Source organism: Silurus meridionalis, chromosome 11, assembly GCF_014805685.1.
Source record: "Silurus meridionalis isolate SWU-2019-XX chromosome 11, ASM1480568v1, whole genome shotgun sequence".
Classification (NCBI taxonomy): Eukaryota; Metazoa; Chordata; class Actinopteri; order Siluriformes; family Siluridae; genus Silurus; species Silurus meridionalis.
Genome location: NC_060894.1, coordinates 8314823 through 8338526, shown reverse-complemented (window position 1 = coordinate 8338526; position 23704 = coordinate 8314823). Strand labels below are relative to the sequence as shown.

The window sequence follows — 23704 nt, the reverse complement described above, 5'->3', positions numbered from 1 at the left end:
ATTTAGTGGTCCAAGTATTAAAAAAGGTTTTGTACATTTCTTTTTTAATATATGAATAAATCAATGTATTAGTTAACATGCAAAACCAAAATGTCAAATTCAGTTGGTAAAGTTTTAGAGATTTAAAGACTTAATATGCATGGGAGTGACTAAACTGCATTCATGCTCACGGTAGTGCAGATACAGCGTATTAATGTGCTCTATTAAAGTCAGTCTTGCACAGACAAAGAGTATTGCTTTTCTATCTGTTCTGGCTAAACAAAAAAACTATGGGAAATTACTTCAACTGTCTGAAAAACAGGCATGATCATTCCTGAAAAGCATTAAAACCTTCAAATCAGACCACTGAGAGATGATTACATTAAGCTTTAATTTATAAATTAACGAAATACACATTAGTATGCACTTGTACTCGTTAGTAAGAAAAAAAAAAAAAAAAGGTCAATACAAAAGTTATACTGAAATGATGATTTGACAGTATGACAGTGTTGTCAGCACAAAAAAAGGAAGACTGGTGTTGGCCAGTAATTGTGCAACTATTTAGCGATTTAACATTCATAAGGCCTAGTGCTTTGGCTTCCGTTCCACAATTCAGCATTTCTCTTGGCCACCCGCTCCAGCTCCTTTTCAAGTGCTTCTGCTGAGAGAAAACAAGAGGCTCTCTGTTCCGTCTACAGGACAGAGACAGCGTCGACACAGCCGATTAAGAACTGACTCCATGAGCAGCGGCATAAATAAAAGCGTGCACATTTAAAAGAAATATACATAATTGGATGCAAGGAAATTTATAAAAACAATAGTTTCTATCAAGTGCTACATCATCAATAAAACATAAGTGAGCCTCTGTGTTTCCAGAGCTCATATAACTTACAGTTATTTACATGTATGAGAAAGCAGTTCAGAGGGTATATTAAAGTTAGGTTTTGATTATTAGGGAAAATATTGGACAAATATATTAATAGCAACTCAAAATTATGCATTAATATGCTTTCAAGTAATTAAAATTGTACTGAATTCCCAGCATACAATATATATTTTTGGTATAAAGTACAATATTTTAAATTACAAAAAGAACTCCAAAGCTTACCAGTGGTCAACTTCAACAGCATCGTCGAACTGCCCCGAGACTGCGAGAGCACCAGAGTTCGCCTTTGCGTCATCTGTGAAAGAACAACCGTTTTAAAACTTAAGTATAATAAATTAAATAATAAAACCGCTATTTCTTCCCAATATATTGTGGTTTTAAAAAGAGATTTTTGGAACAAGCCCCTGAAAATTTTGACATATTTTAAGTAGGTTTGGGTTGAGTTCGAGACGAAATGTTCTACAAAGTGGCTTTGAGTACTTAACCATGTGTTACCGATTTGAAAACAATAAATTATAGCTTAGATATAATATGAATGAGGATATTGTTAAATATAATAACAGGATAAGTGTAATAACCTAAACTATAGTTAAGGTTTATATAATTCCAAATACAGCCACCACTTGGTTAATTAATACAGCAATGACAAAAAGATCATTCGTTAGTTTTATGAATGTGTGTGCTACTATTTCAGACTGGAAATCAAATCATCACACGTGCTTTTTTGTTGTAAAGTTGTACTAAACCCTTTAGCGCAGCTTCTGCATCCTCAGTCCTGACACCAGCCATGCATCGCTGTGAGGCCGAGGACTGGCTCAGCATCCCTTCCAGCCTCTCCAATGTGCCCTGGCCTTCCATGTTCAGCTGAGACATGCCCTCCTCAAATGAGTAATACGTAGGCAGATCAATCTGGCCCTGTTCTATAGGCCAGTTACATAAAAAAATATATATAATAAAACAAATATACAAGTAAAATTATATACAATAAGAAAGTAGTAGAAAAGCCTTACCTGCTTCCTCGACATCATACTCATCACCATCGAAATCAGAGTCCGAGTCCTCTGGATCGGGATGCAGTGCTTGGCATTCGGACACAGCTATAAACATCTTCTCTACTGTAGTTCAGATACAATAGGGGTGGTCAAACTATATTTACAAAATGCATAATCTTGAAATGGTGTGATAAACACTTACAAGATCTTTTATCATTTGGAACAAAGCGGATCTCAGTGAACACGCCTGTGGAGACTTCGTCCTCCTCGCCCTCATCCTCCTCTTCATCATTACTACTTCTATCTGCTTCCTCTTTTGCTTCCACCTCACTATCCTTGGAATCTTCTTAAAATACAAACCGGAGCAAGGTAGCACAAGAAATCATCTAATGTTCTATACACAAGAAAGATCTTCTAAAGCAGTGTAAAAATATTTAAGGAGACCAATTAGCATATGAACCAAATGCAGTCAGTATGTAAACTTATTTAGCTGAAGGCAGTATATTTGTACCAGAAACTATAGGGATAGAGATATTATTTCAGAAAAGAGAAAGATTTTAACCTTTTGTTTGAATAAACTGATGTCGTAGACTGTTTTAAAAAATAATAAAATAAAATCATTTAAAAATGACTATTCTCTATTTTCATGTTCAAAACAGTCTATTACGGTAGTCAAAAGTGACAGCCCAAAGCGAAACTATAAAGCAAATATGACCTTTTCAACTGGTCTTCAATTAGGATTGAATTACTGCTTTAAAAATATCCTCTCATCTTCTTCTTCTTTCGGCTTCTCCCATTAGGGGTCGCCACAGCGGATCATCCGTTTCCATACCCCTCTGTCCTCTACATCTGCCTCCTCAGCATTCTCCTACCGATATACCCCATGTCCTTCCTCTGCATATACCCCATGTCCAAACCATCTCAATCTCGCCTCCCTCAACTCGTCTCCAAAACGTGCGCTGTCCCTCTAATAAACTCATTTCTAATCCTGTCCATCCTCATCATTTCCAATGAAAACCTCAACATCTTCAGCTCTGCTAGCTCCAGCTCCACCTCCTGTCTTTTACACAGTGCCACTGTCTCTAAACCATAAAACATCACAGGTCTCTATAAACTTTCCCATTCCCTCTTGCAGATACCCTTTTATCACAAATCACTCCTGACACTCTTCTCCACCCACTCCACCCTGCCTGCACTCTTTTCTTCACTTCTCTAACACACTCTCCATTACTTTGTACTGTTGACTAGGTACCTGAACTCCACCTTCTCCACCTTTTCTTCCTGCAACTGCACCACTCCACTGCCCTCCCTCTCATTCACACACATGTACTCTGTCTTACTCCTACTGACTTTCATTCCCCTTCTCTCCGGCACGTACCTCTTCCTCTTCAGGATCTTCTCAACCTGCTCCCTACTCTCACCACAAATCACGAGATCATCCCCAAACATCATAGTCCACAAAGACTCCAGTCTGACCTCGTCCTTCAACCTGTCCATCACCACTGCAAACAGTAAAGGGCTCAGAGCCGATCCTTGATGCAGTCCAACCTCCACCTTGAAGCAGTCTGTCATTCCTACTGCACACTACACTGCTGTATGTATTTTCAGATACAAGTCGCAAAAGAGCACATTAGAAGTATCTGGGAAAGAAGCTTGTTCAGCTTTTTTTTTTCAGTTTTTAGGTTTTCCAAGGAAGCAGCTGCTTTTGTGTGTCAGACCACAGTAAAGACTGAACCAAAAGACCACCAGACAAAAAGGTTATGCACGATATACAATGTCTGCTTTCAACAAGACCACACACTGAATCTTGTTTGCGTACACAAAAGCTAAAGGTTGTGATTATGTGTGCTGTTAAGGCTAATTAAAAAGTTAGCATTGATATTCCAACCTCATGAAGTCATAAATCCCAATAGTAAGAATGCTACTCTTACATTTCCCAAACAAATCACTGAGAACGTTTGAGGTTGTCAATCCATTTATATTTTTTCTTGATTTTTATTTTCTGACACACTTAAACCAGGTAATAAATACTGTAAATAAATCTGACTCAGCAATGTTTGGAACAGAAACAGAACGGACTGGTTCTTTTCAGTCTTCATTCAGTCTGCATTCATACCTTGATGTTTGGAGTTGACCTGCATGTATAGGTGCTCTGCAGGATATGCGCTCAGGTCACGGGAGATGGCATGGAGGCTTATAGAAGGATATTCTAAAGAAAATCCTACTCCAGATCCATCGACCCAAGATACACGACTGCCATGGGGTGAAGAAAATTATACAGTATTTTATAAAGGAGAATCACTACATATAATCTAATCTGACCATTATTGTTATAACATTCAGAGGCTTAACATTTTGAGGAATAAAAACATGAAGTTGTTTTAAGGCAATTATAATAGTTTGATAGGGAAAAAAAACAACAAAAAAAACAAGAAAGGTGCATCAATGGACTTTTTCTTTTGGGTGGCTACTAGTTCAGTTTCTGAAAGAAAATCCCAGAAATCCTTTGGTTGTTTTCTGTCTCCAGATATTTATTTTTTATTCTTTATTTATTTATTTTTTTTTAATATTATCGAGAAACAACTCGAGCACAACTCATTCATTTATACTAGGCACTCAAAGGGGAAAAAAACAGCCATTTTGTTAGTCTGAAAAGTTTCCACGTATTTGCAGATAGTTTCTGGAGCCAGAGTAAATCACACCGCAACTCAAGATCTCCAATGTAGCAGGAGAAGGTCTGAGATACAATTTCACGTCAATGTTTTACCTTCTAAGTCAGCATGGTTTATATTTACCTTTCTGCAACGCAAAGAGTTCCTGACCCAAGTTTTTTCCCGTCCAGGACGGCGGTAATGTCCACTTCCTCATGTCTCACTCCTTCTCTTGGAGGAGAAACATTTTGCAGCACGACCATCCTGTACAATGGTGGGACTTCTTATACATTTAATTCGCTGCTTAAAACGCTACTCGGTGCCTTTCTAAAGCTTTAGATTTGCTGAGCCATAGTTAATGTGAGTAAAGCAAACGATGGTGTCTAACTGGATGCTTTTTCTCTTTTCCTCTTTTCTTTCTCTCTGACTGGTCTGGGGTTTGTTGGACCTATACACTACTGGTGGCGTGTTTTAGGGGCGGGAGTTGAAAAAAAAAGAAACCTTACTGAAATCGAACATAAATCAAGCCTTAATTTTTTATAAAAAAAAAAAATGTTTTTTTATTTTATTCCAGCAAAACGTCGATTAGACAAAAGACAAGCAGTATTTTGTTTATCAATGAAGAAAATCGTTCCCGGAAGCCACGAGAGCCCACCTGGAAGTTGACAGGTGACACCCCCAACACACACACACACACGTTTTCAGAAACTCCCTTTTTATATTCAGTTAATAGTTTGGCAGGTTGCAAGTCCTGATATGAAGATTGGCAGGTGAATAGCTGTTTCCCCAGACTGTTTGTATTGCTCTTATTCCACAACAATTCGCCACGGATTATAATTTGTGATATAATTTTTCTTTAGTTCACTCTTAACTATACAAATATTAGCTTAATAAAGTTATTAACTGTTGTATGATCACCTGCATTTCTTTTTAAAGTTAGTAGGATAATTTGAATACAATTTTAATACAATGAATACAATGTAATGAAGACTTACACATGGCAGATATGCCTATTGACTGTAATAGGTGAACTCTGAAAAGTCCTTCCTTAAAACGTTAAAAGACACATAACCTTACAGAAAGTTCATATCAATAAAGATATATGACAGGGCGCATTATTATAACCCTGTGATCACAAGTCAGAGAAGAAAATCCAAGAATTCACTGTAACACTGAATGTTTAAGCCAAAGACAGAGAGCAAAATAATCTGATCAAATATCATAATTTTGGTATTCAACAGTCAATTCCCAAATACCAATCAAGGTAGGAAGGGTGCTTAACTGAGACAAGTCAAGCCAGCCAATATTTAATAAATGCTACTTCTCCTGCATCACACTCTAAAGAGAGAACGATCAGCCCTCTTGCACAGCTAAAGTCTTTGAAAACAGCCACAAATATAAAGGTGTGGTACCCTTTTATTATGACAAATGTACAAGATCGTATTTATATGAAAGCAATTACAATACAATTAACAAAAAAAAAAAAAGAAAAAAAAAAAAAGGAAGAACAGAGACAGTGTACATATCTAAAAGCTACAGCCTGTACCATTCTCCATGTGCACATCTGTCCAGGCCACAAAACTACAACCAAATCAGAAAGTTTATTGGCACTAGCATTTCTTTTATCGTGTTATCTTTCATTTAGGAAAAAAACACACAAGTTGGAAAAGACAAGCGTCTTACTTCATATTGATCAAATGAAAACAAAGGACTTCTTTTTAGTATCCACATACTTTGGAGGAATCATAGCAGATACAGAGAGCTTTGCTTACCCAGGCACCTTGTGTCAAATTGAACTAATCGAATTTGCCATGATGGCCTACGTGTCTCATGCTGGGCACAGAGAAAACGAAGACGAAAGACGAATGTGATTAGAAGAAAGCATGCCAAGCTTACACATTATTTTACAAAACATTTTACAAAGCTCTTTTTCCTTATAACCTCTTTTTTTTTTCCTGAGCCCCACTGTTAGAACTCACATACAAGATTCCCCTCAAAGAACAAATTACATCTGTACAAAGATCTAGCAAGCAAAGAAACAAATGGTACTACTAATGAACATAGAAAAGGGGTGACAAGTGAGATCTTGGGTTAGGACAGACAAAAAAAAAAAAAAGAAAAAGAAAGTTGAACCCAGGAATTCAGCTTTGGAGGACAAAATAAAAAAAATAAAAAATACACAGACAGAACGAACATGCTATAATTCACTTAAGACACTTCAAAATTGTACAAAAGTTACACAACCGACTACAAAAAAAGAAACTATAAACAGGTGCAATCATAAAGGACTGCTAAATATATATCATTCGGATGATTTAAAAATGCTTCTAAATATGTTACAGCAAAAACTACAGATATAGTACAAGCAAGGGGCATGTATTTTACATTTCTCTATACGTTCTCACTGACTTAAACATGTACAAGTTTGTTCCAGCCATTATTGATTCCACCCTCATCATCTGTTCTATGCTGGAAAAAACAGGAAGGCTTTGATTGTAGGGTAGTCAACATAGTTTTTGACTTATTTTAATGCCACCGTGGGGGGATTTTCACCACCCCCACAAACATAGGCATAAAAGATCATAACAGTAGCTTAATGGACAGTGAAAATTACCATACATTTTGTTAACAAGAAAAATATATTGCTCGAATATTGAAGGAAAAATAGTAATAGTCTGTATATATAGAAAAACAATATATGTTCATATATTGCACATATAGTGCAGAATAAGAGCAAAACAAGAACACGAGAGGTTTCAAGAGGTGCTGTGATGGATCTTCTGACATTGAAGAAAATAATAAAACACCAGTGAAAAGACCCTTTTATTAAATACTTGTATTAAAATGGAGATGAAGGAATAACTTGCATGGAATCCACAGATAATACATAAATGACATAACACTTTCTTTAGAAAGTGAAAATCAGAGCCGCTTTTAAGAAAAAGTCATTAAAATAAAAAAAGGAAGGGAAAAAAAGCATTTGTTCTGAAAAGTCCATGTTTTTACACATGTAAACATGTAGATATGGATCACAATTGACGCGGTTTGAATTTGGCATTCGATGCACTGACGAGCTGCCGTAGTGTTTGTTCGTTTCGTTTTTAAATTACAGGGGCAAAAAAAAAAAAAAAAAAAAAAAAGAAATCCAACTACAATAATCGCATAATGAACAAGACGACTGAATAATGGAACATTTTAAGTCCCACATCCAAATGCTTCCTTAAAAAAAAAAGTTTGTTGTTTTTCCCCCATATTGTGAAATTCCAGAGAATTCACATCTGCTGCTCTCATTAATCCATAGAAGATTGAACTGCAATTAGTTAAATAATTTTAAAGAATAAATAGCATAACAAAACCAACCTACAGCTTTTAAATCAGGTACAAAAGCAACCAGCTTTAAACAACAACAAAAAATCATTATTCACCAATGTGTTGTAAATAAATGATTTAAAAAAATGGGGCATACAATACATGATTTTCTTAACAGTCAGAGATATGGTTGTAATAAAAGCTGGTAACAATGTCTAGACCTTGGCTCGGCTGTATTTCTTGAGAGGTTTTTTTTTTTGGTGCCTTGGATCCATGTTAATCTCTCTGATTTCTCAACCCTCCCCGAAAACAAATTCTATAACAGTGCAGTATAAGAACATTTGGGTAAATAGACAACAAAGAAATGAAAGAATATTTAATGAAACTGGTTTTTGTTTCTGAAGGAATGGCTACATTAGTGTAAAATAGATGATTGAAAGGTTCTATGTTTTCCAAAAGGCTTGGTATATTATTCACAAAAGTTTAAAAAAATAAAACTGTCTTAGGGAATCTTTTAATGACGGGCCCCACTGACAACACCTTAGTTTTGGTGAATTTATTTACAACCGGTGTTTAGGTGCTTCAATCAGCCAGCAGCGACTAACATGGAGGTCAAGCTAAGGATGTTCATGCAGTGGCTTAGACGGCTCGAAGTAGCGAGCAAAATGGAGTCTTGAGTCTTCTGGTACCCTGCTCGCTACATCGCCAGAGTTGTCACTGTTTTTTTGTTTTTTTTGCAGAACACCGAGCCTGCTGTGAGGAGGTCCATGGACCACTGTGTGAAGCATGGCAATGATACGAAAGCAAAAATAATAAAGGGATATTATTGAGAAACGTGATGGGAGCTTGGACACAAATGGGGAGACAAAAAAAAAAAAAAAACGGACAGACTGTTCACATCTGTTCACTGTTGCAGACATAGTCTACAAGGTCTGTGACCCCAAACAGGTCATCCTCATCTTCATCCTGCGGCGCCACCTCCTGGGGAACCAGTCCATTGGCACCGACAGACACTGGCTGTGGAGCGCTGTTGTTTTTCAGCCCTATTTGACTCGTAAGAGCAGGGTTAGCCACGCCAGAGGCAGGCCGTGGGACCAAACCCTCCAGAGATTTCATAGGGCTTTGTCCGTTAGCAGGAGGAAGTTCCAGGTTATAGTCTAGAGGGCTCGATCGTTTTGCTGCACCATCTTCTGGCTCTTTCTCAGTGTTCTTCTTCTCCTCCTCCTTCTCTTTTTCCTCCTCGTCGCTGTCATCCGAATCAATTCGGTTTACCCGTTTGCGGACAGGCCGTTCCTCTTCCTCTGAATCATCCGAATTGCTGCTATTGTCGTCGTCTTCAGACTCCCTTCTGCGCTTTAATGACAGGCGCCTGCGCCGTTTACGAGACTCCTCTTCCGACAGGACTACACCCTGCTTTTTACTCTTTCTATCTTCCTCGTCAGAGTTCATAGAATGGAAGCTCTCTGTAGAGTATTAATAATAAAAATATGAAAAAACAAAACAAAACAAAATCATCATCATCATCATCATCATCATCATCATCATCAAGAACAATTCATAAGACTGAATGAGCGAGACTGACCATCACTCTCGGAGCTGGATAAGAGTCTACGCTTCTTGGCCTTGTCCCTGTTAGTGCTTCCCTGGGAGCCATCAGAGTCAGATGCCTCGCAGTAATTGACCTCCTTTTTCTGGCTCCGGTGGGAACGACGTCTGCGCATGTCCAGGTCACTGTCACTAAACTCACTGGAACCTTCAGTCACTAGTTATGCACATATGTGCATACACACACACACACACACACACACACACACACACACACACACACACACACACACACACACATTAAACAGCGCAGACTACTGACATTATAAGTGACTTAATGCACCACATCGGAATCCTATTAGGTTCTAAATTTAAATCAGCATTTTAGCGCCAGTTTTTCCATTCAAGCAAACGAAAGAATCGACATGAAAAGTTTCGTAATATTTCCTAATATAAATATTCTTTACCTATTTCTTCCTCTTCCTCCTCATCATCAGTATCCTCGAGCTCTTCATCATCAGAGTATCCCCTAGGTCTGCGGCGCCTGCGGGGTCGTGTGTTCAACCGTTTAGTCGGTCTCCGCCTCGATGAAATTGTTGTAGTTGGTCCCTGGCCGTCGCTGCCGAAGTCGCTGTCAAAGGATTGCCCCTCTCCCTCGCTGTCCACGTCATTTTCAGACACCACAAATTCCTCCTCCTCACTGCTATAGAGTTCGATTTAGAAAAGGAGACAAAGTCAGGCTTGTTGATTAAGCAGCATGGGAATCCTTTTTAAAACATTTTTTGTGATGTTTTACAAGGAAGATTTCAAAACGTCTGCATCAACAGTTTCTTGTCCTACCTGTCACTGAGGCGGAACTCTTCTTCGCTCTCCTCTTCATCCACGGTGCTGTCGCTGTCCAGATCGTTGAGGCGCCGCCGTTTTTTCTTTCGCTGTCCAGCATTTGTACGCTTAGGCCGCCCATTTTCTTTCCCTCCTTCCTGCAAAATGGTGGATATGTCCTTCCCTCGGTGGCCTGTGATATTCGCCATGTCCTTGCCACGGCCTGCTCCTACAGACAAACACAATGACTCTTCATACAAAAGATGACTTACTTCCACTCACTTATTAAATAGATGTTAAAACCTATAGTATTATACAGAGGTGTGTGGAGTCTTGTACCTCCTCCCTCAGCCTCTTTGATATCTTCCTCAATTGCCTCCTCGATAGCTTCATCAAACTCATCAAACCTAAAACGAATGTTGATTAAAATAAATCTTAAATAATCTTTAAAAAAAATAATTCAACTAGTGTTTATTATACCTGTAGCTTATATATTTTTTTGCCCTGGTTGATCTTCGGCCCCAGGACCTGCTTTTCTTGGCCTCCTTCTTCTCTTTCACCACCTCTTCTTGTTTTACTTCCTCTGTTTCAACCTGTGATAAAAAACAAACAAACAATTAATTGATTATTAAAAGTGTTTATTAAATAGAATTTGCACAACTTTCAAAAGATTATCCTTACAGTAGGTGTGATTATATTCTCAACGCTGATTCCAACGTAGACCAGTCGCTCTTTCCTGAAGGACACACCAAAATATATTCATATTACTTTTAAAAGAATAAGCACACGCTTTTGATTTATAGACACGTACAAATTGTCTTTGTTTTTGAGTGTTCGACCTGTGGGTATAACTAGAACTTACCTCCGCTCAGCACGTTCCTTCTTTTTAAGGGCAACATCTAGATTCTGTAACTGCTCTTCAAGCTTGTCACAAAGCAGTTTCTGGGGAAGAAAGACCAGAGTCAGGGGTTATAACTCTGAAAAGGCCATCAAGGTTAGATAAATGGAATAAACCTTCGACCTGACTTACATGTTGGCACGGCGGACAGAACCATTCACCGTCAGGGATGATCATGAGAGGAGGTCGAAGACACGCTGTGTGATACCCGCTGTCACATGAGTCGCACAGCAGAATCTGAAAAAAGTATTAAGAATAAGTGCGTGTTAACAAAAGCGTCAATTACTGAACATACAAATGGACAGATCGCGATTAACCCACCAGCTCAGGATGATTTGGCAGGCCACAGTGTTTGCAGGGGTCATCGTTTGGGGGAAGGTCATCTGAAGACGAGGTAGAAGTATCAGAGCTGTTCCTATCGCGGTTTCTCCTTCTCCTTTTCTTTTTCACCTGGTAATCCTCGTCACTGTCATCCTCCTCTGTCTCCTCTTCCTCACTCGAACTCTCCTCATCTTCCTCAGACTCTTTCTTTTTGCGTCGTGACCGGACCCTGGACCAGCGCACCCGCCTTTGCCGTCTTCCCTGTTAACATTTTAAGACTTCAACAACTCGTGCGAATGCATGTAAAAAATAAATGTGCAGAAATGCCTCATGTTATCATGGTATCCATGACTCACATATGACCTGACGGGGAAAACTGAAGGAAAATTTTTTTGGTGGTGACAAAAACATCTGATCAAGGGCCATAAAGGACAAACATACTGTATCTAGACAAACCTTTGGTTTAGCTTGTCCTTCTTGATCAACCTTCTTTTCTCTTGGCTTTTTTTGTACCGTATTTTCATCTCCCTCCTTTTCTTCATTTTCCTCCTTCTCGACCGAAGGCGTGACCTGTTTCTTCTCTACCTTCCGATCGTGGATTTCTGCTACCTTGGCCGTTGGTCTGCAAATCCTCGGCGAGCGCCTTAGACATCGCCCTTCACTTGGCTCAGTCTCAGAGTCACCCTTTCCCTCTTCTCGCTGCAGCTCTGCTCTTCGCTTGTGAGCTGGGACCTTGATTTTTAGACGGATACCTTCTTGCGGTACATCTGACACCACTTTGCTCTCGTTTTCTCCTTGACTCATCTCAGCAGTCTCCTTTTCCTTTGCTTGATTCTGGTCTTTGGCCAATTCCCCACTAACACTCGTTTCCTCCTCAGAAGTACTTTTTTGTTCACCATTTTCTTTCTGATTTTTGTTGGACTCCCTCGTAGAAGCCTCGTTCTCCTTAACAGGAGTCTCATCCTGCCCAACTTTCTCACTACAAGCCTTCTTTTGATGTTCAGCATCTTTGTTTTCTGTGGATACCTCATCATTTTTGTTTTCTGCTGAAACACCTTCAGTCTTTTCCTCATTTATTACTTCCTCTGTTTTGGATACAGCAGGAGGAGGTTCCTCAGCCATTTTCAGAGCATCTGGTTTCTCCTGATCTGCTGATTCTTTATCTTTTTGGCTACTAATTGAATTAGTTCCTTCTATCTTTCTAATAGTTGCATTATCCGACGTTGGGTCACGATCTGATTTTAAAGATGCTTTTGCTGCAGGTTCCCTGTTGGGCACTTCACACACAGTCACACAGTCTTCAGTCTTTTCATTAGCTTTTGGCGAGGATGGTTTTTCGTTCTCCTTGGATGTATTTGAATCATCTAGCAATTTCTCCTTTTTATTTAAAGGTTCAGAGTCTTCCTTTTCCTTAATTGGGATTTTCTCCACTATAGGTAGCTCCTGTTTCTTTGTTTGCTCTGTGGAACCTGATTCAGGTTTATCACCTTCCATTAAGGCACAGTCCTTCTGAATTGTAGATGATGCTTCAGACATGCTAGGCTTGTCCACTGTCTTGACAGTAAGCTTACTTTGTTCATGAGCAGTGCTTTGCTGCTTTATAGAGTGTTGTAATGTAGGTGTCTCAGTGTCAGGCCCCGTTTGTGTTTTGTCATCTTTTGCAGCATCTGCATTCTTATTCAAGGCTGTATCATCCTTTTTATCAGTCTGACCAGACTCATGTTTTATTATTTCTTCTTGTTTGTTATCCATCTCTCTCTCATTAGGACATTGACACTCTTTTATGGTCTCTGTTTTCTTGTCAATCTCAGCTTTGTCCGTAGGTTTCATCACACAAGACTTTTCAGGTGCTTCCTCGTCGAGAGGCTTTGAGGCTTTTGCAACGTCCATCTTGGCTGGCTTTTCAGCCTTCTTCAAATCAGTTTGCATCTGGGTCGCTGTAGATTCAGATGATTTCTTAGTTGTCTGAGCTGCCTCTTCTGGCTTTGTTGATGTTTTTTGATCTCCCTTAGAAGCAGCAGTTTCCATCTCTTCCATGGATTCCTCTGTGCAAGTTTGGTTCGCTGCAGGAGGTGAGACAATCCCGTTGAGATTCTCACTGCTCAATCCATTTTCTTCTCCGGTGGGCCGCACTTCTTTCACAGCTGGGTTACGCACGATGATGCTGCTGCCACCACAATTGCTATTGTCAAAATCCTCACTTCGTTTCATCTCACGCTTTTTCAGGGGGATCTTAGCCTGCTGGTCATTTTTCAAAGTTTTCTGTATCTCATCCGATTTCTTCTTCACCTCCTCTGTGTTTTCTGAAATCAGCAGGCCACCATTCTTTTCCGATGTTGACTCTGATGCTGTGCTGTTGATTGCTTGATCATCCACTTCCATGGGCTCCATTTTAACCACTTTGCTAACGATTTTCTCGACTACATCAGGCTTTTCAGATTTGACATCTTTAGTGTCTTTGTCCATTAGTGCTTCTGTTTCCTCTGCAATTTCTTGCTTTTTATTATCAGTTTGCCCTAATGTTGCATCTTCAGTTCTGAGAGACTTCTCTTCATTCAGATCCTTGTCTTTCTCTGCTGAAAAACGAAACACATTGTGATTGCTGTCTACATCCAGCTGAAATTTTTCACGTCTCTTGTCAATACAGTAAAACCCTGTTGTACGAGCAACCTCTAGTACTAGCAAACGGAGATACGAGCAAAGTCGCTCTCAAAATTTTACCATATTTCACAAGCAAATTTCTAAAGCACGGGCACACCCACGCTGCCGGTTCCCCGTTTTCGGCCGAGGGTAGCATCAGTCGCTTAGTTGATGACGTATCACTCGGTCGCTCTCGTTGTTCAGTGCAGAAAAAACAACTTTTTTTAGTGGTATATTTTTATTTCACTAGAAATCTTGAAAAATGTCTCCCAAGAAAATCAGTGATGGTGCTGTGAAAACAAAAGTAAATAGAATTGCCATGGAAACCAAGAAGGTTACGAGCGTGGTGTGCGTCTCACACTCGCAATCAACCACTACCACATGAGTCAGTGTTCAATCATGTTTACATTACGTAATTTGCGGTGTATTTGTTTGTTAAAATAGGCTACAAATACTTTTTAAGTGTTAAGTGATAAGCGATCGAATGAGGTCTCGGAACCGATTAAAGCACTTTTACATTCATTCCTATGGGAAAAATTAGTTCGAACGTACGAGCAAATGGACCTACGAGCAATTTTTAAGAACAGATTATGCTAGTACAACGGGGTTTTACTGTATCAACTATATGTTACGATCCAATAATTTCTGTGAAAACTATAGCTTTATTAAACATACCATCATCCTCTTTCTTCTTGTTTTCTTCTGTTTCTGGGTTTGGGCTGATACTAGTAGAACCTTCCTCCTGATCCTTTTTGACCAACAGTGAAGGATCAATCTGGGTCTTCAGGAGGGCAAGGATCTGTGCCAGATCATTTCTGTTTCTGTATAACAAACAGTAGACTTTTAGCACATTGTAATCATTTGTCATCATTGTGAAAATTTGCACAAATTATAGACAGCCTTCCACTTCTTGCATTTTAATGTATTTTACAGAGATAAAATCTGAGTCCGGTTTAACTATATTTTTTCTTTACTCTAATATTCTAAAATCACTAAACACATTTGAGACTCTTGCTTTTTTTTTTTTTTTTTTTTTTAAACAAAAATAATGTTGATGGAGAAGTATAGAGAAGGTCAGAAGGAGTTGCATTGTGTGTTTGTGGATTTAGAGAAAGCGTACAACAGGGTGCTGAGAGAGGAGTTGTGGTATTGTATGAGGAAGTCAGGTGTGTCAGAGAAGTATGTTAGGGTGGTGCAGGACAGTGTGACAGCAGTAAAGTAGGAACGACAGACTGGTTTAAGGTGGAGGTTGGACTGCATCAAGGATCAGCTCTGAGCCCTTTCCTGTTTGCAGTAGTGATGGACACGTTGACGGATGAGATCAGACAGGAGTCTCCCTGGACTATGATGTTGATATTGTGATTTGTGGTGAGAGTAGGGAGCAGGTTGAGAAGAGCCTGGAGAGGTGGAGGTACACGCTGGAGAGAAGGGGAATGAACGACAGTAGGAGTAAGACAGTACATGTGTGTAAATGAGAGGGAGGGCAGTGGAGTGGTGCAGTTGCAGGGAGAAGAGGTGGAGAAGGTGGAGGAGTTTAGGTACCTGGGGTCAACAGTGCAAAGTAATGGAGTGTGTGTTAGAGAAGTGAAGAAAAGAGTGCAGACAGGGTGGAGAGCAGTGGCAGTAGTGATTTGTGATAGAAGTGTATCTGCAAGAGTGAAAGGGAAAGTTTATAGGACTGTGGCAAGTCCTGGGATGTTTTATGGTTTAGAGACAGTGGCATTGAGTAAAAGACAGGAGGTGGAGCTGGAGGTAGCAGAGCTGAAGATGTTGAGGTTTTTGTTGGGAGTGACGAGGACAGACAGGATTAGAAATGAGTTTATTAGAGAGACAGCGCATGTAGGGCGTTTTGGAGACAAGGTGAGGGAGGCGAGATTGAGATGGTTTGGACATGTGCAGAGGAGGGACATGGGGTATATCGGTAGGAGAATGCTTAGGATGGCGCCGCCAGGTATAAGGAAACAGGAAGGCCAAAAACGAGGTTTTGAGGTGGTGAGGGAAGACATGCAGGTAGTTGGTTTAAAAGAGGCAGATGTAGAGGACAGGGGGTTATGGAGACGGATGATCCACTGTGGCGACCCCTAATGGGAGAAGCCGAAAGAAGAAGATATGCTCTTAGTATATGTACAGTATAGAATATCACCGTAGCTAGCACCAAGGTGTAATTTCTTAATTTATTTACTTTTCTTTTAGAATTATAGGACAATATAGAAAAAAATGCATTCTAATACCCAAAGAGCAATCACTTGAGGAGGACACATTTAGGTAAATATCTACACTTTTCATTTACAATAACTAAACAGATTGTAAACCATGTAAACAAAATTATTTAACACAAATACAAAAATAAAGAAGACTCAATTGATAATATTCATGAATTTTTCACTCAACCCATCCGCTCAGTATTTTTCAGCACATACCTGACAACACATTTCCAGGATGAGCCATCTAAATCATCCTGCTCCTCCACGTACACCCTCACGTTGTGAGCCTGGTCAAGTTGGAACCAATACATCAGGCCATCTTTATCTCTGCCAATGGGCTGAAGACGCATTTTATCAGGGTCTTCTTCGTTGATGGCTGTCTTGAACTTGACATTGTCGTCAAACTGGCTTTCACACAAATACTGAGAGAAACAAAAAAATGGCCCACAAGTGTTTAACACAATTACTATTGCGTTTCAATAAAACAGTATTAATAATGCACATATAAATAAATAAAAGTTGTCCACACCTTGAGAATTCCAGTCTTACACTCCACAGTCATCTCACGATATCCCTTCTTTTCCAGTTCCCATGCCCAGGTGGTATTGAAATCCTGGCAGATCTGCAAACGGCAAAAAAATTCTAGTCTTAAGTGCACGGCTAGTCTTCCTCATATAGTATCATGTTCGGTATTTACTCAAATAAGCCCGTTTTAAAAATAGAAATAAATGTCAAACATTTAATGTTGAAGGAAATGTGCACAAATTTATTTTAACAGCACAAATTTTATTCATGTGCAATTAATGTAGCATATATTTCAGTTTAACCATTTTTATTAAAAATATAAATAAATATTAAAGAGGTGAAATTAAAACCTTCAACGCAACACACGTTTATTCATGACGTCCTTTCTTTACTCAAAAAAAAATTATAAAATAAACTCCACTGAAAAATCATTTTTAATCCTTAAACATTTGTTTTACTGATGTGCCAAGTCTCAAACTAAGCACCAACATCTGCCATGAACCACACATATAGCAATTAAAACCATCCATGTGGAAACATAGCAAAAGTTTGGTTTGGTGTCCTGATGATTTATCTAATTAAAAACACCATAACTACTACATTTACAAGAACATTTTGTCTTCTTTCTCTGTGTTGAGTTTGGTTTTACTAATAATAAACATACATTTGCATAAAGCATCCATATCTGTCTAAGTCCATGTGGTATTAAAAACTTAAAAAGTATCAAATCAAGGCACATTTAGAACAGATAAATATGTGCGATTAAGTTGCGATTCATCGTGAATGACAATCATGGTATCAAATTAGGGCTGTAGCTACATAATACAGTGGTACCCTGTTTATCGACTGGCTCGGACATCGACCTGTTCGCTTAGTGAACAGTTTTCAACCGAAATTTGCACCCGCTGAACGACCAAATGCCCGATTATCGACCTTTTTTTTTACCCCGACCCACATGGAGCGAGGGAAAGGATCTTCCCAGTCTCGCCTCAGCCTTCGTGGAGAGAGCATCTATAGTAAATTAAACTTTGGTTTGTGAACAATAAAGTGTTATTCAGTGGTCAATATAACAATTTAGTGCGTGTATATTGTATATTGCATGTACATTCGCTCTTCGACCTTTTCGCATTTCAACTGGTTTTAAGGAACGGATTAAGGTCGATAAGCGGGGTACCATTGTATCTCATTATATTATTAATCGAGTATTTTACAGATTATTCCATCAATTAATTGGATAAGAAGTACTTTTCTTTATTGAAGAGCAATACTAAATATACAAAAGAAAATTAGACGGGTTTCTTAAAAAAAAACAAGTGATTTGTTTCCTTTTTAGAAAGATTTACATTAAACGCATTTAACTGTTTTTTTTTGTTTCATATGAATATGAACTTCATATGAAACTTCATATGAACTTTGGCAACTTTGTATCATTTTCTTTGGCCTGAATCATATGGAAGCTTGTTTTCACCACATTTAAAAAAGTTTGCCTAATTCCAATTTTTTTTTTCCCCATGTAATTTCCCCATGCAAGTTTTTTCTTATAATTCCGACTTTATTTCTCACAATTCCAACGGTATTTCTCGTAAACATCCAACATTTCTGGTGCATCCCCCAGTAACCATGTTTGGAGCTGTTGGTGTATGATCGAGGCTCCTCTGCTTCATCTGTCTTGTTCAGTCTCCTCCAAAGCTGATTGTTAGACAGAGTTCTCTGCAGGGATCAGAGGCTTAGTTTGATACCATGCGATTCTATTGATTGTAACCCCAGGTACCTATTTCATTTTCAATGTGTAAAACTTTCTGCCACTGCAGAGGGGGTGACACTGCCCGAGGGGCTTAAAAAAGTTGGAATTGCGAGAAAGGTTGGAATTAGGCAAACTTTTTTTAATGTGGTGGAAACAGGCTTCCATATGAATCTTCTCTTCGCCTCTTGCAGTTTTCTCCCTATTCCTCTATTTTATCATTCTTCGGCATCTTCTGCGTTTACCTGTCCAGAGCGCTCCAGAATTTAGCGGGTGTTGCTTCAGTAATAAATGGTCCATGGGGAAACACAATGCTCCAAGTGTAGTTAAATGGACTAAAAGAAGCATCGAGGAAAATTGTTTGCCTTGATTATTTTATTGTATTCAAATTACTTAAGGAATCGTTTAAGCCCTAGATTTAATATTTTAATTGATTGACAACCCTTACATACACACATACTAATATATATATATATATATATATATATATATATATATATATATATATATATATATATATATATATATATATATATATATACATACATACATACACAGACATATATATATATATATATATATATATATATATATATATATATATATATATATATATATATATATATATTATATTATATTATAGATTATATTATAGATTATATTATATATATATATATATATAAATAAAAGGCTGTCAATCGATTAAATTTGTGTTTCATTAATACATTTTGTTTAACTAGAAAATTATTTATCATTTTATTTTATAGATAAATAGATATAGATACACACACACACACACACACACACACACACACACACACACACACACACACACACACATACAGTGGTGTGAAAAAGTGTATGCCACTTCCTGATTTCTTTGCATGTTTGTCACACTTTACTGTTTCAGACCATCATTGTAATTTAAATATTAGTGAAAGATAACGAACAGATGGCCAGACATTCTACTTCAGGATTTTTTGGTAAACAGCAGAAATAATGGTTTCATAGCAAGTCTTCTAGCTTCTAAAGCAGCAAAACAGCCCCAGACCATCACACTACCACCACCATATTTGACTGTTGGTATGATGTTCTTTTTCTGAAATACTGTGTTACTTTTACACCAGATGTAATGGGACACACACCTTTCTAAAAGTTCAACATTTGTCTCGTCAGTCCACAAAATATTTTCCTGAAAGTCTTTGGGATCATCAAAATGCTTTCTGGCAAACCTGAGATGAGCCTTTATGTTCTTTTTGCTCAGCAGTGGTTTTCGTCTTGGAACTCTGCCATGTAGACCATTTTTGCCCAGTCTCTTTCTTATGGTGGAGTCATGAACACTGACTTTAACTGAGGAAAGTGAGGCCTGCAGTTCTTTGGATGTTGTTGTGGGGTCTTTTGTAACCTCTTGGATGAGTCATTGCTGTGCTCTTGGGGTAATTTTGGTCAGCCGGCCACTCCTGGGAAGGTTCTCCACTGTTCCATGTTTTTGCCATGTGAATAATGGCTCTCACTGTGGTTCGCTGGAGTCCCAAAGCCTTAGAAATGACTTTATAAACTTTTCCAAACTGAAAGATTGCAAATACTTTCTCATTTGTTTCTGAATTTCTTTGGATCAGAATAATGTCTAGCTTTTGAGGATCTTTTGGTCCACTTTACTTTATCAGGCAGGTCCTATTTAGGATGATTTCTTGATTCCGAACAGGTGTGGCAGTAATCATGCCTGGGTGTAGCTAGAGAAATTGAACCCAGGTGTGATAAACCACAGGTTAAACAGGGGGAGCAAACACTTTCACACAGGGCCATGTAGTTTTGGATTTTGTTTTCCCTCAATAATAAAAACCTTCATGTTGTGTTCACTTGTGTTATCTTTTACTAATATTTAAATTAGTTTGATGATCTGAAACATTAAAGTGTGACAAACATGCAAAAAATTAAAAAATCAAGAAGCATTTTTCACACCACAGTATATAATGACCAGAATTTTTTTCTAGTTAAACAAAGTATATTAATAATACACAATATAAGTATAAACAATAAAAACTTAAATTTTAAAAACTAAAAATTTAAGAACAAAAGGGAACAAAAAAATAATTTTTTTGTTTTCCAAAAAATAATTATACGAAAGGTGAATGAAAAAAAGAAAAGAAAAGAAGCACTTATCTATATCTATACACTGCTAATAAAAATGTTTAAATGACTATTAATATACTGAATTTATAAAGAAAATATATATTCAAAAAAGAAAGAGAATACAATTATTATTTTTATATGGCAGAAAGAAGATAAAAGGTGCTTTACCTTTACAAGATATTTCTCCCATCTGTCTGCAGAAACAGACTTCCCGATTTTCCGAAGCAGCTTTACATGGAGGTCTACCAGCAGCTTCGGAACTAGATTTGGAAGCAAAATAACCATTAAGAGAAAATCTAATATTTTTATATCAGATTATCTGTGTTAAACAATTGATTTTGCTCACTCTTGACAGTACAGTAAGACAGCAGAGCTTTACTCAGGATTTTGTCTCATTTGTAAAACCTTGACATGACTGAGTCGATTTGACAAATCAATATTAGGTCAGGTGTGTTGTTTTATTAAAAATGTATTATACAATCAGATTATAAACTCTTCCTTATTATACAACCTCTTCCTTTTGGATGTGTGCACACAGTTTGTTTTTATGGCACCCCTTTTTATAAGTAGAAAATATTTCGGTCCCTTCTCTCTTGCTTCTTTTCACCCATTAGATTACAGCCCACATTTTTTCTTATGAAGGGCAAAAAAACAAACTTGACTGACAGCCATTGGCATTATACCAAAAGTTATATTAAATTAAAACTGGCATGGCTACTCTCATTTATGACCATCAAAACAAACAAACAAATAAATAACAGTACTCTGTAATCTTCTTAACTAATGCAGTTTTTTTCCCCAAACAAGTTCTTGCTCAGGGAAACTTATAGTACAATGATCTAATTTATTGTACAGGAGAGTTCAATGTTGAATGCCTAATTCCTTACTGGGCCCTCGTGTGGGCATCTCAACTTTAGATACATAGCATATACCACATACATCTTTCTTCTACTTCACTCTCTCACTTCTTACTTTCTCTCACCATTTTTAGGAGTACACATGACATTCCTGCGTCTCTCTTTCTGAATCATTCCTTTCTCCTTTCTTTCCTTCCCTCTCTTTTTAGATGTCCACGTCTCTTTCCTAAATGTAAACATAATGCATATACATATCTCTCTTTCTCTCCTTTACATTACTTCCCCCTCCATACTCTTTCAGGATGCATATAATGTGGCATAAATTATTTCTCTCTCTTTTCCCCCCCCCTTTTCCTCTCACACTTTCGCATAAGGGACATATGCACGTCACTTTTTTCCTCTTTTGGATTATTTTTCTAGATCATACTTTTTTTACTTACGCATCAGACACATTTGTATCTGTTCTTTCTTTCTCTCTCTCTCTCTCTCTCTCTCTCTCTCTCTCTCTCTCTTTTTTCAGACTAGCTGTGCATTGCAGCTCGTTCAGTTTTTGTTTTTTCTCTGTTTACAAATAGTGTAAACAATAAGACAGGTAGATAAAATGGGCTTTGTTCAGTATTTTGTGTAACGCTCCTGAAAGCTCCGACATGACCCAATGGATAAAACAAACCCTTGTAGTGCAAGTTATACTTTTTCTAATTAAACTGATGATGTGATTAATGCAGCACAGAAATGAAAACATTCCCGTTATTTTGACAGCGCGGACGGAACGCAGCTAAGCGCCGTCCTCCAGCAGGAAGTTTACAAGCTCTGCGCATGCGCGCTGCCGCTGGCGGAGCACTTCACTGCCAAATCATTATTCAACTGAAAATAAACTGTGCACATTCTCGTTACTGGGACATGCGCGGCTTTTTTTCTGAAAACCAGCCGTTTCCCAATGGGGAAAACAGTCTTATTTCTCCCGCTCCGCGACTCCACAGCTCACCCAAACACCGTCCTTGTGGTGTGTGTGTGTGTGTGTGTGTGTGAGAGGAGCGAGTGTGCAGTGTGCAGTGAGATAAAGCCAGGCACAGAGAATAAATCCTCCGCCGCACAAAGCGCCACTGATGCGCCAAGAGACGACGCTCGAAGCCGAAACAAAGTTAGAAACCGTGAAAAAAAAACTACGAGCGGGTGAAGTTTCGCTCGTTCTCGGACCGCATTTCAGACACCAAACGAGCATTTTGTTCGAGTTCGAGACCCGAAAGCACACAATAACACCGAGAGCGAAGCACGAACGAATCTGCACTCAAGCAATGGAGGTGTAAAAAAGCTTTCCCTCCCACATCGCAGCCTACAACACACAAAAGTCCAGCGAACCTGTGGACGTTTCCTGCAGATAGCGCTCCAGCTGCGTGAACGTCAGCTCCGGCAGATCCAAAAGGGCCCCATAACGCTCTAAAAAAGAGCAGATCACGGCGAAGCTTGGGCACAACCCGGTGGAAGAAGCCGCCGCTGCCGCCGAGGCAGCCATTTTTACGATGGATGGGTTTGGAGACTGTACGCTGGAGGACCAATGACTTCCCACAATGCAGCGCGGCCGACTGTTCTGTGTGTTTTTTTTCCACACTCGCATTCCGACAAACCCCACCTTCTCCAGTGGGCTGGGTTTAAAACACCGAAATACATATATCACTATAACAGAGAAGAAGAACCGCACAGAAATTACACCTTTTGATACATTAAGGCAAAATAAAACAACTTTTAAACATATCCTTCTCTCTTTTACATCTACACATATTGTACCCAAATATACAATATTTCTTTTTTAATTACATGTAAAAATATGGCACTCTTTAAATGTAACTTGTATTGCAATACATTGTGATCCACGATGGATCTACAACGTGTTTTATTATTGTTGTTATTATTATTGTTGCTGTTTTGTTGGTGGTGGTGGTATAACTTACGGCTTTCGCCTTTCTTCATATTGAAAATGTAATTTCATCTAAAAGTAATAATGTAATTAATTAACAAACTTATTGTGGTCCCTTTATTTTGTTATATGTAAATGTATAACTTTTATACAATGTATGGGAAAATACATCAATTAAGGATATATATATATATATATATATATATATATATATATATATATATATATATATATATATAATTATTATTATTATTATTTTTTTTTTATTTTTTTTTTTGCCCTTGGA

General features: G+C 38.3%; 2 protein-coding genes across 7 annotated transcripts; both read right to left on the bottom strand.

The window, feature by feature from the left end:
- Positions 1-351: 351 nt before the first annotated feature.
- Positions 352-4931, bottom strand: LOC124393603 (methylosome subunit pICln-like). 5 transcript variants are annotated; one of them, XM_046861523.1, is made up of 7 exons: positions 4653-4931; positions 3974-4110; positions 2060-2200; positions 1876-1980; positions 1586-1785; positions 1088-1160; positions 352-671 (listed from the first exon to the last, which is right to left on the bottom strand). In XM_046861523.1, the coding sequence occupies exons 1-7, from the start codon at positions 4769-4771 to the stop codon at positions 628-630; spliced, it is 819 nt and encodes a 272-aa protein (XP_046717479.1). In that variant the 5' UTR covers positions 4772-4931; the 3' UTR covers positions 352-627. The 5 variants fall into 5 exon arrangements, with proteins under 5 accessions (XP_046717479.1, XP_046717478.1, XP_046717481.1 ...); XM_046861522.1 differs by having other exon boundaries at positions 2060-2203; positions 4653-4927; XM_046861525.1 differs by having other exon boundaries at positions 1612-1785; positions 2060-2203; positions 4653-4922.
- A 2387-nt stretch (positions 4932-7318) lies between these two features.
- rsf1b.1 (remodeling and spacing factor 1b, tandem duplicate 1) lies at positions 7319-23468 on the bottom strand. 2 transcript variants are annotated; one of them, XM_046861518.1, is made up of 16 exons: positions 22863-23468; positions 20815-20906; positions 16777-16869; positions 16464-16669; positions 14719-14864; positions 11860-13979; positions 11404-11664; positions 11215-11319; positions 11047-11126; positions 10866-10920; positions 10665-10777; positions 10524-10591; positions 10203-10413; positions 9830-10065; positions 9400-9579; positions 7319-9280 (listed from the first exon to the last, which is right to left on the bottom strand). In XM_046861518.1, exons 1-16 carry the CDS (start codon positions 23116-23118, stop codon positions 8712-8714), a joined length of 4791 nt encoding a protein of 1596 aa, XP_046717474.1. In that variant the 5' UTR covers positions 23119-23468; the 3' UTR covers positions 7319-8711. The 2 variants fall into 2 exon arrangements, with proteins under 2 accessions (XP_046717474.1, XP_046717475.1); XM_046861519.1 differs by having other exon boundaries at positions 11860-13976.
- Positions 23469-23704: the final 236 nt, after the last annotated feature.

Excerpts from the sequence above, each read along its gene's own strand:
- rsf1b.1 (XM_046861518.1), bottom strand. The coding sequence starts at position 23,118 with ATGCGAGTGTGGAAAAAAAACACACAGAACAGTCGGCCGCGCTGCATT. Across the intron at positions 11,665-11,859 it reads AAGGACAAGCTAAACCAAAG|GGAAGACGGCAAAGGCGGGT; the intron begins GTTTGTCTAGAT and ends AAATGTTAACAG. Across the intron at positions 9,281-9,399 it reads ATCCAGCTCCGAGAGTGATG|AGAGCTTCCATTCTATGAAC; the intron begins GTCAGTCTCGCT and ends AATACTCTACAG.
- LOC124393603 (XM_046861522.1), bottom strand. The coding sequence starts at position 4,771 with ATGGTCGTGCTGCAAAATGTTTCTCCTCCAAGAGAAGGAGTGAGACAT. Across the intron at positions 4,111-4,652 it reads ACTCTTTGCGTTGCAGAAAG|TCGTGTATCTTGGGTCGATG; the intron begins GTAAATATAAAC and ends ACCCCATGGCAG. Across the intron at positions 2,204-3,973 it reads GGTCAACTCCAAACATCAAG|AAGATTCCAAGGATAGTGAG; the intron begins GTATGAATGCAG and ends TTGTATTTTAAG.